The sequence below is a fragment of the Myotis lucifugus genome, unplaced genomic scaffold, assembly GCF_000147115.1.
Source record: "Myotis lucifugus unplaced genomic scaffold, Myoluc2.0 scaffold_1880, whole genome shotgun sequence".
Taxonomy (NCBI): domain Eukaryota; kingdom Metazoa; phylum Chordata; class Mammalia; order Chiroptera; family Vespertilionidae; genus Myotis; species Myotis lucifugus.
This window is the reverse complement of record NW_005872928.1, coordinates 26,711-39,903: the sequence shown is the minus strand read 5'-3', so window position 1 is coordinate 39,903 and position 13,193 is coordinate 26,711. Positions and strand designations below refer to the sequence as shown.

Here is a 13,193-nt window from a genome sequence, read left to right as displayed (position 1 = left end):
GGGGTGCTTCTTCCTGCCCTGCCCCCCCCCCGCGAGGGAGGGCTGCACGGCCCCTCCATGGCTGGGCGCTCCCGAATTCCCTGGGAGCACCAGGAGGAGGGCTGCATGAACGTCAATGCAAGGCAGAGGGGCAAACGAGGGCCGCGGGGCTGGGCCTGTTTCTTTTGGGCGTGGAAGGTCCCAGTCCCGCCCGCCAGTACTCCTGCAGCTGCCCCCGCTCCTGCTGCCCCAGACTGCACACCTCCTGGTAGAACTGCCGCTCGATGTGCACGTAGGCGACCGGGATGGCGCCCGCCACCCCCTTGGCCCCGAAGAAGCCGTTCATCTCCGGAGAGGACCAGCAGGATCTGGTACTCGGCCCGCGTGCCCAGGACCAGGTCCATGTAAGGCCTGAGTCAGGTTGAAGTAGCCGGTGGTGAGGTAGACCCTGGCCCCGCACTCGGCCTCCGTCAGCAGGGCCGCGGTGACCGCCTCGTCGATCCGGATCTCAAAGGGCTTCATCTGGACCAGCGGGTAGATCCACGTGTCTGGCGCTGGCCTGCGGTCGCCAGCGGCCGCGGCGTCCTCCCGGGGCCCGAGGGAGTCGCTGTGGAAGGTCTGTGCGTGCAGCATCTGCTGGCGGGTCCGGGCCGCGTTGATGACACCCATGACCCGTGCGTTGGCGGCCTCGCAGTACGCAGCCCGGTCACCTGAGGGACACGGGGAAGGGGGTTAAAGGGCGGCTCTCGCCAGGTCAGCCCTCCCCCGGCATCTCATTCTCGCCCTCCCTGACTGCGGGACCTGTTTGGTTAGACCAGGGTCGGCCATGTTTTCCGCGGGGCCAGAGAGTGAATAGTTTAGGTTCTGGGAACCAAAAGCAAAACAGGCGAACATGCAGGTACTAATTTCCATCACGAGGGAAGAGGATTCCCATGCGTTTTGTATGGACAAGATGAAAAAGCTAATGGTCACAATGGAGCGTCCCGGCTGGCAGCAGGCAGGGCGGCAGAGAGCCCACCATGGGGATGGACAGGCCTCCACCGCACAACCACTCAGACACTTCCATGGGGGGACCCAAGGAGCACCCCGCCAGGTCTGGTGGGTCTGGGTTTCCCCTGCCCTGTGCACTGACACTCGCAAATGCAGCAGCAGACCTTAGAGGCCCCCAGGAAGTCAGGGCCACGGAACCCCAGGAACGCAAAGGCCCCGAGAGAGAGCCAGCTGCCAGGCCGGCAGCACAGACCGCAGTGGGCCGAGCGCAGAGCCTCTGGCGAGGGAAGGAGGGAGGGAGCAGCCGAGGAGGGTGAGCTCCAGCACTCGGCCTCCTGGCAGCACAGGGCAGGCTCCGGCTCGCTGGCCAGGCCAGGCCAGGCCCGAGCGCCCATCCCCACACCCCTGTCCCAGCCACTCCCTCGCCCACAGGGCATGGCTGATGGCCAGTGGGTCCCTCTGTCTGGCTCCAGTGACAAAAGCAGATCCAGGCCCTGCCACCCGGGCTCCCAGGCCCTAGGCAAGGCCACAGAAGCTGCTCTCCTCGGCCCTCACATCCCCCGCCCCGGCTCAGGGGGACAGCACAGCCGCGCCCACCTTTGTAAGGATGCACCATGCCCTCCACCACCTGCACGGTGTCGTCGCCCTGCAGCTGCAGGGACACGTCGCCCACGGCGTCCACCAGCTCCGTGAAGAAGTCCGCGACGTCGGGACAGTCCTGCAAGAACACGTAGCGGTCCTGGCGGTTGGTGAAGTAGGAGTCACTCAGGTTGGCGCTGCGGGAGGAAAAGCAGGTGAGGACCAGGCCAAGGCGCAGCAGCGGGTCCGGTGACGGGTCTCAGACCCCCAGCAGGAGCAGGGTGACGACCGGATCAGGACCCAGCGGCAGCAGCGGCCAGTGAGCAGTTGGCTACTGAGCATGACCACGCCCAAGAGACAGGCCAGAGTGGCCGGCACAGCCCTCCTCAGAGCTGACGTCACCTGGGAGAGGAAATGCCCACCGCCGGGCGGGTTTCCGGTGCAGTGACGGTGCCCATGCTTTAGACTCAGGTCCTGGGTCCCCTCCCGGCTCTGCCTGACATCACCCGTCCTCTCTGATCTCTGGTTTCTCATGTGTAAAGTGAGGAACCCACGGCCCAGGTCCCTGTGAGAATTTAAAGGAGAGACACACAGGGCCTCGCGTAGTGGCTGACACACAGTAGGTGCTCAATAAACAGGGCCTGCCTTGTATTTTTAGAATGAAGACAGTGTGATAGACTCTTATTTACTGATTCATTTTTCTTTTGTGCCCAGCCTCCCACGCCCTCGCCTTTGGCAACCATCTGCTTGTTCTCTGTCTGTGGGTCCTTGTTTTGTTTTCAGTGTGACTTTGTTGTTTCTTAGATCCCACGTATAAGTGAGAGCATGTCTCTCTGTGTCTGACTTGCCTCACCTCGCAGAATACCCTCTGGGCCCGCCCACGTGCTCACAAACGGCAAGGCTGCGTCCTTTTTCTTGCTGAACAACATCCCACTGTGCGTCTACACCACCTCTCCATCCACTCAGCTGCCAGTGGGCGTCTAGCTGCTTCCCTATCCTGGCAACCCGGCTACCGGGTAACCTCTGTGGGCGTCCAGCTTCCAGGGCGGACACGGTGCTGAGGCAGACGGGAGAGAGGCGAGTGGACTGGACGTGCCAGCGGGGCCGGGGCCCCGGGAGGGAGACTGTTGCTGGGAGACTGGCGGAGGGAAGCCACGCACCCGCTCAGGATGACGTTGTCGTCGAAGAGGTACACCTTGATGTGCTGCAGGCCGATGGTCTCGTTGAAGCGCTCGGGCATCAGGAGCCGGAGCAGCCCGCGGAGGTTCGGGGTGTGGAAGAGGGAGACGCGGACCTGCTCCGGAAACCGCTGCAGGAGCGGGAGCAGCATCGTGCGGGAGTTCTTCCTGCCTGAGCACAGGGCGAGCGGGGAGGGAGGACAGGGTTCACCCCGGGCAAGGCAGCCAGCCCCGCAGCGCCTGCCGCCGGCCCATGTGCCTGTGCTGCCCGCTCAGCTGGTGCTGTTTCTGGGCAGAGGAGCTCGGGCACCTCTGTTCTGGTCGCCCGCTGCTCAGGGTGGGGCTGATGTGGTCGGTGAGGAGACCTTCTGTCTCCCCCATCAGCACCCATTGGCCTCCTCCTGGTCACCCACCTCAGCTTTCCTGGGGGTGCCACCCACCCTCCCTCTTGGCGTTTCTACTCTGCGCGATGACCGTGCCCACCCGAGCCCGCACCCCAGCCCCCCAGCGGAGGGCCCCAGGCCTGGGCGGGGCAGGACCGCACACTTGGAGCCCTAGGGCAGCCACTGGGAGCTCTGGTCTGGCCACCAGGGTGCCGACTCTTCCAACGGACAAGATGCCGTGCCAAGAAGGGCCTGGCCGTCAGAGGCCACCACAGGGAGAAGGAAGCCACGGGACACGGGCCAGCAGGTGGGTGCTGGCGACACACCCGAACGCCGACGCAGCCTGCCCGAAGCAGTGGGCCCTGGGGGTCACACAACTCTTTCTGCCTCAGTTGTTTTTCTGGGGCTGCAGTCCCAGCCACAGAGGGAATCCCGACTCGGGCAGTCAGGCCGTCCTCACAGCCCCGCCCTGCGCGGAGGGGGGGACAGAGGCCGCACCCACCTCTGGAACCCCGCATGAAGTCCAGGAGAATGGACACCTTGAGGTCGGAAGGACACTTCGCTTGGAGTGACTTTTCCAGCGTGCTCTCCAGACAGTCCACCTACAAGCACAGAGGGCAGACCCAGGGGGAGACTGTGTGTTAGGAAGGACCCACGTGCCAGCCATGCCCCCGTCCTGGGCACACCCCGTCCTGGGCACACCCCGTCCGCGCTCAAAGCTGGCACCACGGAGCTCCTCCACATGAGGCCGCCTCGGGAGCAGCCTGGCACACAGAGCAGCGGGACCCTGTGCAGGGCGAGGGGGACACTGACCAGCAAGGTCAGAGGCCAGGACTAGGCCTCCCCACGCCCTCCCCCGTCCTCCCGACATGCCCACGAGAGCGAGAGCTGGCAGCGTGAGGTCTGGAGGCCACACCCTGCTCCCACCTGACTGCTCCCCCCAAACCTACCAGTTCCTGTTCCAAAGGGCCTGTCCCCAGGTAGAGAGACGCCATCACGACCCGCCTCTTGGCTGCTTGGATCTGCCCCTGAAAGCAAAGGACGTCTCAGCGCTCACAGCATCATTTCCACGTCGCTGAGAAAATACAGTCCTCGACCGTGGAGGCAAATAACACCCACACTGAACTATCCTGACCCCAACGCGGATGGACCCACAATCCTCCCTAGAAATAGTCCGCGTGAGTCCACGTGAGTCCGGGTGATGCACCTGCACTAGACACGGGAGGGCGTGCACACGCCTGCGACGGCCTCACGCACGGCTGAGACGCCCATCACTGAGCACAGTGCAAGCCGCGCTCCACCCGTACCCGCCCGCACACACCTGCATGTGTGTGTGAGCGTGCACAGGGCGTGCGGAACACACAGGAGGAGCAGAGCTGGGGGAGGGTGCAGGCGCAAACCTGCGCGGCTGGAGTTTTACGAGGAGCACGTATTACCCTTAAAATGCAGACTGACAGGTATGGAGACACATAAACAGAACGTCCCCACATTCCAAGACGACACAGCGCATCAACCCCACAGCCACGTCCTCTCCCTGGCCCTGCGCAGCCCCCTGCTCCACAGCACGGGGGCCGGCGGGACTGGCTGCGCGCTCTGTCCAGGCGGCCCAGCCCGCTTGGTGCAGGAAGTGCGGCGTCGGCCCGGGGCCGCTCAGAGGCGGGAGAAGGCCTGGCTCCTTTCCGGGCTGCGGGGCCCCAGGCTCCTCCTGGTCTCTGCAGCCCCGCCCGCCGAGCAGGTGCGCAGTGCAGCCGCCTCCCGGCCGGGGTCACCACATGGGGACTCAGCCAGCCACTGGAGGCCGTGAGGACACTAAGAAGAGCCTGTTTCTTCCAGCCACGCAGAGAGCCACGCGGAGCACAGAGCAAACAGCCTCAGCAGCACTGACACCAACGTGAGCGTGTGGGACAGGCGAGGGGCTGGGGGGGATGGGGGACACGCGCGCGCGCACACACACACACACACACACAGAATTCGTTCTGGAAGGAGCCGGCCAGGAAGGAAGCTCAGAGCTAAAGAAGAGAGCGCGCAGCATTCACTTGCCGGCCTGTGTGAACTCCTCACACCTGGGTTCTCACGTCACTGTTAGTATGAACTCAGGAGTTCATGGCAATAAAAAGTCATTAGCGTTGAACTACTTCACGCCAATGAGCAGTCCAACCACAGAGAACTAGAGGCGCATGAACTCCTGAGGGACCCCCAAGGGCAAAGTTCAGCAGCTCCTCAGGCACAGACTGTACCGTCGGAAAAGGACCAGGGCTGCAGGGGCCACAACCAGAGCCCGAGGTCCCAGGCCGCTGCCACGCCTCTGCCACTGGGTCTGCACCCCGCACACGATGCCCACACGATGCCCACTGTGGGAGGTGTCTCCAGGGCAGAGGCCCCAGTGCCCGGCTAGAATCAGGCTCGTTCCTTCCCGGCCGTTGCTAGCAGGGCCCGTGCAGGGCACATGCCCTCAGGCCTCCCCTCTGGTGGGCCACCACCTCGGCACAGGACAGAGGAGCAGGCTGCCCACAGGCCCGGAGCCAGGACCTGCCCTCACCGCCCCGCCTGGGCTGCTCCACCTTAGCCACACAGGGGAGCTCTGACCACGGCTGACTCACCCATCTGTGAAGCTGGAGCAGGCAGAGCCCACAGGAGTGAGCTGAGCAGCCAATAAAAGCTTCCAGAACAGAAGGTGCCCCCACCCAGGACGCGCCCAGCCTCACACCAGAAGCCCCTACCCACGTGTCCACCGCGCTCCGCCTCGCCCACGGCTCCGCCTTCGATGCAACTCACCTTCATGAGCTCAAAAAACTCGGTGGGGGCGGAGAGCACCCTGACGTGGGAGCTGCAGACGCCGAACTCGGGGACCAGGTTCCGGATCCACTGGAACCGGTGCCCGCCCTCCGGGCACAGGCCGCAGGGCGGGGAGGTGACCTGGGGGACAGTGGGGGACAGCAGAGGAGCCAACAGCAGCCATGGTGACCTGGTTAGAGACACACAGAGGGTCAAGCTTCGCAGACGCATCCTCAAACGTCTCTCCCCGCTCCTGGGGTCTTTATTTTATTTTATTGCCCATTTTGGATTTTCCAGGCCATTTTCAGTGGCCCTCACACTCCCCACACAGGGTTTCCCTTCGGCCCCTCCGGGCTGAGCAGCGTGAGCAGTGCCGACGCCTGTGGACAACCCCACCTTCACGCGGATCCCACGCGCCTCCAGACTTAGTGCTCCCAGCAGCTCCCGGCAGCCACTGCTGGCCACCACCGCGGCCTCCGAGCGCCAGGGCACCGCTGCACCCAGCCCGCCCGCGGCAGGGCCCAGGAGACAGCGGGCTTTCACTTAGGGAAGGGCCAGCAAAGCAAAGTCTCTCCTACATCTAACAGCGAGTGGAATAAAATATCCACAGGGTAGAAAAGTCTTCTCTCCAACACCCAGGCAGGGAGCGGAAAGCTGGAGCAGGAAGAGGACAGGGGAGGTCATCACAAGAGGCGCCGGGTGACAGCACTGCCCTCCCTGCTGCACTGTCTCCTTCGGGGGCCGCGCCGCCTCGGGGCTGCCCTGGGCCGACCACAGGGAGCTGTCCCCTGACCCACAGTCCGCCGAGGCGGCGACTGCAGGACGCTGGCCCTGCCCGGGGAGCCCACCTGCGCTGCCCCGGGCCTGGAACACCTGTGGGCAGGGAGGGCACGTGCACAAACCCGGCCGGAATTCCCGAAAAGGAATTCCCGAAAACAACGGCAGGAAAAGCAGGAAAATCCTCCGCAGCGTGTGACCTTGGAGCCCCGCCCCCAGAGGGACTGGGGGAAGGACGCTCACACACCCCAAGGGCCGAAGGACCACGGATTCCAGGAAGGTGACCTCACGGCTTGTCTCATGACCCCGCCGATCTTCCCAGGGCTGGTCCACGGCCCCACAGCGCCAGGTGGCCCACAGCTGTGCTTCCCAGAAAGCCCCGGTCTGCCCCAGCCTCCTCAGCGCCAAGAAAACCTTAGTGAGCCGGGAAGACACCGGCAGCCTGGATGCGGGAGGCCTGGGGGCAGCGGTGGGGGGCGGCTGTCCCTCCCCGCCAGCCTCAGGGGTGGTGACCCCACACGTGCGCACAGGCGGGCATCAGCCTGCTGGGTTTCTCTAGCTCCCAGGCTCCCAGCAGCTTGCACCGAGAAGCTAACAAGGGACTGCGACCTCAGTTCCCCAAACTGCGGGCCGACCTCCTGCGGGGCTCAGGCCACCTTCTGGGGGAGCAGCGCTCCTCTGTCCAACGGGAACCAGAGGGGAGGGAGAGCCACCCATCTGAAGCCCAGCGGCCTGAAGTCTAAGGTTCACTTTAAACAGTCTATCTGACCAGGGTCAACCTCCCTCCCCGTCTCACGGCACTTGTCAGGCTCGGACCATAAACCATAAAAAAAGACCCCGGCCCTGGCTGGTTTGGCTCAGTGGATAGAGGGTCAGCCCTCGGACTGAGGGTCCTGGGTTCGATACCAGTGAAGGGCAGGTACCTCGATTGCAGGCTCAATCTCTGGCTCTCTCTCTCTCTCCCTCTCTCTCTCTCTCTCTCTCTCTCTCCCCATCCCTTCCACGCTCTCTAAATATCAAAGGAAAAATACTCTTAGGTGAGGAGAAACAAAAACAAAACAAAACAGAAAGACCAGTCACCTGCGCCCAGGCCATGCATCCGGGCCCCACGCATCCTGCCTGCGGCCAGGAGGCTCACCGGCTCCCAGAAAGGAAGGTGAGGAACCACCTCCTTGGCACAGGCCCCGGGAGAGGGAGAGCGCCAACCTGGGCCTCCAGCCAAGTCACCACGTGAGCACCGACGTGAACGTGGAGGGCACGGGGCAGAGCCGGCACAGCCCCTGCCTCTCACACACCTGGAATGATGGGAGAACACCACAAGGAAAAATGCTAAAATAAATTAAATAAGATCAAAACACACAGTCTGTGTCAAAACACACAGTCTGTGTGCTTCGAGGGACGCCCGAGCTCTGGGCTGTCCACACCCTGGCACCTGCCGGCCAACAGCTTTCAAACCTGGCACGGACGGGAGGTGTGAGCAGAGCTGGCCGAAGCCACCGTCGCCAGGAAAGCCCAGGGCTCCACGTGGGTGTCAGCCCACGGCCACCGGTGTCCTGCTGGGAGAGGCTCTGGCAGGCTCGGCGACGGCCACCACCATGGCGGGTCCCTGCAGGGCAGCTCTCGCTGGGAACCGCCCGCCGGGGCCTCAGCCCAGGATCTGCCGAGACCTTCCCCGTGGCTTCCTGTGGAATCTGTGCACCGACGGGCTTGTTTTTGTCTGAGGAGCAGCAGCAAAGGCCAACTGGCTTTCCGGGGTTTGCTGCGGAGGAGGCCCAGCCTAGTGGCAATTCATCGCCAGCGCCAGCGAGGAAGGTGCCGGGGAGGGGCTCAGTGTCCTCTGAAGCACCGCAGGGGCAGCGCAGGCTGGGACGGCCACGCCCCGCTGCCTCGGGAGATGGGGGCACAAGCAGCCCCCCATCTGAGTGCCCACTGCTGGCTCCCCCAGAGCCCGCTCAGCGACCCATCCGTCTCCTTCCAGCTCAACCAGAACCCCTTGGCAGTTAGTTCCCGCTCTCCACCAGGGAGCCCCGGGGAATTTTCTCAGAAGAGGTCTCCCCCGTGCACAGCAGCCTCCTGCAGTCTCCCTGTGCCCCAGGGGCCGAGCACCTGCGCTGCCTTCCCCTCACCCAGGGAGCTTTCCCCAGGAGCCTCGTATCCCAGGCCAGAAACCTCACCCCAGGGACCCAAAGGGGCAGGGAGCTGGCCGCACAGCCCCGCCACACTCACGTGTAGGGAACGGCCGGATGTGTACACACACACACACACACACACACACACACACACACACACGATTCCCGCAACTAGGCCTGGGCTCCCCTGAGTTTCCCTTTCTCAGCACCTCGCTCCCTTCCTGGTTACAGGAGAAGTGCCCACTCCGCGCCCGGGCGCATCAGGGCCGTTTAGAGAATGGGGCCTGGGCAAGAGCAGGGGCACTCGGCATTCAGACTCCAAACAAACAGACAGTGCAAACCAACCCCCAGCCCCCACTCGCCAAGGTGCAAAGGGACTGGCACCCTCTCCAAAGGGCAGGCTCCGGCACCCCCAGGGCGCCTGGCTCTCGGGGAAGGCTCGGCCACATGGTGTAAGGCTTTCCGCCACTGAGCAAGGGCAGCGGAAGCCCACCTGGCCACACAGGACAATGCAGCCCCCCCACCCCCCACCCCACCCCCGTGCACGGCATGGGACACGAGCCAGCCGGAAGCAGCTGCGATGCTGTGGACACGCCTGCAAGGCAGCCTCAGGGAACGGAAGGCAGTTCCCCTCACTTTCCTGACAAGACAGGAGTCTTCCAGTTCACCAAACTGACGCTGACTGGCCCTGGGAACACAGGCACACCTTGCATTTCCCTTTCGGGCTGTGTGACAACAGCCTGAGTCCCTGGGAGCTCCCTCCCACTCGGCGCAGACAGCAGGCGCAGTGAGCAACCGCCCAGGTTCCTCCAAAGCAGGGCACGGGGGCTCGGGACCAGCACACGGCGAGGTCCGAGGCTGGGCTCGGACACCGACCTCAGGACGGCCAGGAGTCCGCGCACCCGCACTGGCTAAGTGTCCCCACTGCGGGCTCCGAGCCGTGGTCTGAAGCTCCGAGAACTGTGGGAACGCCAAGACTTGTGGGACAAGCTCTGTGGCTTGGGTCCCCCCCCACATCCGTGCAAATGAACCAGAAAAGAAGGAAGTTTTTAAAAGAAACTGAGCTCTCTGGATTGCCATGTTTTCAGAAACTTCGATTTTAAGAAAAGCTCCCCCCTCCCCCCAGCCATACAGTGAAATGTAAAAAAAAAAAAAAAGTGAAGTAATGAGAAAAGAGCAACAGTCATAACACTTCCTGAGAAAGACTCGAGAAACTACCTGCAGGTACCGGACTTCCTGCGCCCGGGCCGGGCAGCCCTGACTGACTAACGCAAGACCCGACCTGCCCGGAAGTGATGGATCCCTGATTCCCGCAGGTGACGCCAGACCCAGGCCCGCGGAGCCCCCACAGGAAGCCGGCATCTGGCCATGCACCGGCCAGATGGCCCTCCTCCTGACTTGCCAGAAACCAAGTCGATTGCATCACGGGGCCAGAAGCTAGACTACAACCCACGTCACAGGGCTGGCCTCACGCACGAGGCCTATGAAGTGTGGACAAGAGCCGACCCTGAGCTCTAGGAACCAGAGGCTTCGGCCAGCCTGACTCCCCAGCAGCCTGGACAGCGACTTGCTGGCGTCCATCAGAGCCCGTGTTTACAAAGGGATTATCTATCAGCGCACTCCAACCCCGGCTGGTTCTGTCCATCCAGACGCAGACCGACCTGCCTAGTCCTCCAGCAGCACCGTGCTGGGGGGGGGGGGGGAGACGGGACGGGACGGGACACGCCTCGGACCGTTAACTTAGCTACAACGTGGAAGTCAGTCTGTTGCAAACCTTACTTTAATCCCATGCAAGGTCAAAGTTGAATGACTTGGGGGAACTCATGCTTTAATTGGAAACCTCCCCCTCCCACTCATCCTACTGCTATAAATAGACCAGGAGGGACCCCACTTAGCCCTCATGAGTAAGGAGGGCTGGGTCCCGGCATCAAAGTGCAAAGAAACAGTCATTTCTGGAAATCTGATGGTCCCTCAGGGCAGAAACTGCTACCAGGTTGACCAAGAGTTTGCTGATCTGACGTCACCACGTAAGAAACTCTAACTGAAAGAGGAGGCTACTGGTTACGTCTCCCTCTTCTCACTCAGAGAAGTGAGCCCCCTCGGCCCCCCAACACACACACACACCTGGAACAGAGAACATAGGACTTGAGTTTCGAAAACAAAGCCTTTTCTGCACATGTAGCTCAAACTGAAAGCAGTGTGTGTGTTTTTAAAGGAGCCACAGGAAAAACCTCTCCTGGCACGGCAGGTGAGCTCACGGCGATGAACTGACGCCCTCCTGACCCTTCCCACTAGGTCTCGCTCCAGATAACAAGTCAACTCTGTGTAGTGTGATGACTCCCAAAAAGCTATCTGAGGGTTTGGTCTCCCCCTCCTGAGCTCCAGACCTGCCAGGCAACTGCCCACGGGACCCCTCCACGTGGACGCGCCTGGATACTGGTTAACAAGCCCCAAACTTACCCTCTCATCCTCCCCCAAACCTGGTCCTTCCTTTCTCCCTGTTGTGGGGAACCGTGCCACATCGCAGTCACCCAAGTCAGAAAACAGGACCCACCTCCTCAGCACTCTCCCCTTTACACAGCCCCCCCCCCCCCCCAGAGCCTCTCTTCTATTCCCACTGTCCTGACGTCATATGAACCCACCCCTTAGGCCTGGACCGCTAGCACAAGACACTACACAGAATCTCAGAGCTTGCTTCCCGGGATCTTGGCCGAGAGGACGGACTGACTCCCAGCGCCCACCACCCCTTTCCGATAACTGCCGTCAGCTCCTGGAAATGGTCTGAGAGCCCGTGGGACCTCCGAACTGCCATCCCCTGCTGCTACGATCACTCGCTATCCTTCACTAGCCTACTCCTCTTCCCCCAGCACATGGCTCTGAGGGCACCACCACCAGGAAGCCTTCTGTGACTTCCCGGTGTCCCTCTGATGGACCTGACTTTTTCTACCTTAACTTTGCTATTGTCGTTGCTCATGGATCTGAGCATCTTATGTCTTATCTCGGTTTCTCAGTTTCCTGGCCCAGCAGAGCAGTGCTCCCCACATGCCCGCTGGATGAATGAACCCAGCGTGAGTCAGAGAGAACAGCAGTGCTTCTGGGTCACTAATTATCAGAAGCCTCAGGCAGAGTTCTGTCACCAGGGCTGTGTCTGTAACCGAAAGGAAACCACTGCCGGGGAGGAACGGATGGAACCCCTGTCCACCGTCTCGCTAGCCGCCAGGACCCGGCAGGCACTCCGACCGCTGGGTCAGACGGGCAAGCTCAAGTCTAAAACGATTTCGGCCCATGACTACACAGAACTATTATCAATGAATCAATGATCAGAGTTAAAAGAAACCACACCATTCGGGGAATGAGGAATTGGGAGGTGCAACTGAACAAAGAAAAAGAAACGAAAGCCAGTAGTCACGGGTGTGCGGCCATGCAAACCCCAAACACCAAGGCCACAAAGAATCGGAAAAAAAAAAAAAAAACAAAAAAAAACCCCTGCAAAGTGAAAAGGGCAAGAAACCTAGAGGGTGGTAGCGACACTGGTGACAGCACAGGCGTTCTTTCCAAGGATGACAACACCCAGTGTCTGGCAGGTGTGTTTCTGTGTGTGATTTCACCGAGCTTCTGGTGTCACTGTTGACCCAGAAAAACAACGCCTCTCTCTCTCTTGGTTTAATCACCAAGAGCCATGGGGCCACTGCACCTCCTGACACTATTTACAAAAAGGGCTTTGCCATTTCAGACAATCCCCACTGACGCATGGCCCCCGACACCCCCCCCCCAAAAAGGACACCCCAAGAAGACTGTGTTTTTGAGAAGAATTCGTGCAGATTGCCCAACATCCTTTAGCAATCCATCCCAATGTTAAACAATGATTAATCAAGTGGTTTTCGTATAGTTTACACACATCCAGGGAGATGACAACATCGCCTCAACAGCTTGGAGGAGAGAACATTTCTTGAAACTTTAAAACAGATTTCTCGGTAGCTGGAGGCCGGGCTGTGGGAGTCACCTGACCTCGCTGTCCCAGGAACGGACTGGTCTCTGCGAAGAGCCGGTTCCAGCAAGTGGAGAGGCCACGCCCACGCCCTTGGCCGCAATCATGTGAACCCGAAAAGCCTTTGGGGGGCGGGGGGGGGGGCGGTAGGTTTCCGAGAGTCCCAGCAGGCAAGGCCCTGGCGCCAGCACCTACAAGTTCCCCTAAATCAGACTCTTTCTGCTCAAAACCTCCAGCCGCCGGCCCATAGGGAGCAGGCCCTCCCCTTCCCTAGAATCTGCACCCGGGACGGGACCGCAGCGCGGCACCCAGTAGGCACCGATGAAAACCTTGAGACAACGCAAAGGGCGCAGGGCGCAGACATCCCCCCCTAAGGATGAAGGGGAAGGCTCGGGGCCTAATAAAAAAACGGTCC

The 13,193-nt window shown here is 61.6% G+C and overlaps 1 protein-coding gene across 1 annotated transcript in view; it reads right to left on the bottom strand.

Annotated features, from left to right (window-relative positions):
* Positions 1-155: 155 nt before the first annotated feature.
* PGS1 (phosphatidylglycerophosphate synthase 1) overlaps positions 156-13,193 on the bottom strand; it is a gene marked incomplete at its 3' end in the record, with an annotated part of 13,851 nt that continues 813 nt past the window's right edge. The window contains 9 exon segments of the mRNA XM_006110140.3: positions 156-182; positions 185-337; positions 339-386; positions 388-689; positions 1,567-1,745; positions 2,709-2,898; positions 3,612-3,711; positions 4,060-4,137; positions 5,885-6,074. Of these exon segments, the coding sequence (XP_006110202.3) occupies positions 156-182; positions 185-337; positions 339-386; positions 388-689; positions 1,567-1,745; positions 2,709-2,898; positions 3,612-3,711; positions 4,060-4,137; positions 5,885-6,074 (1,267 nt within the window).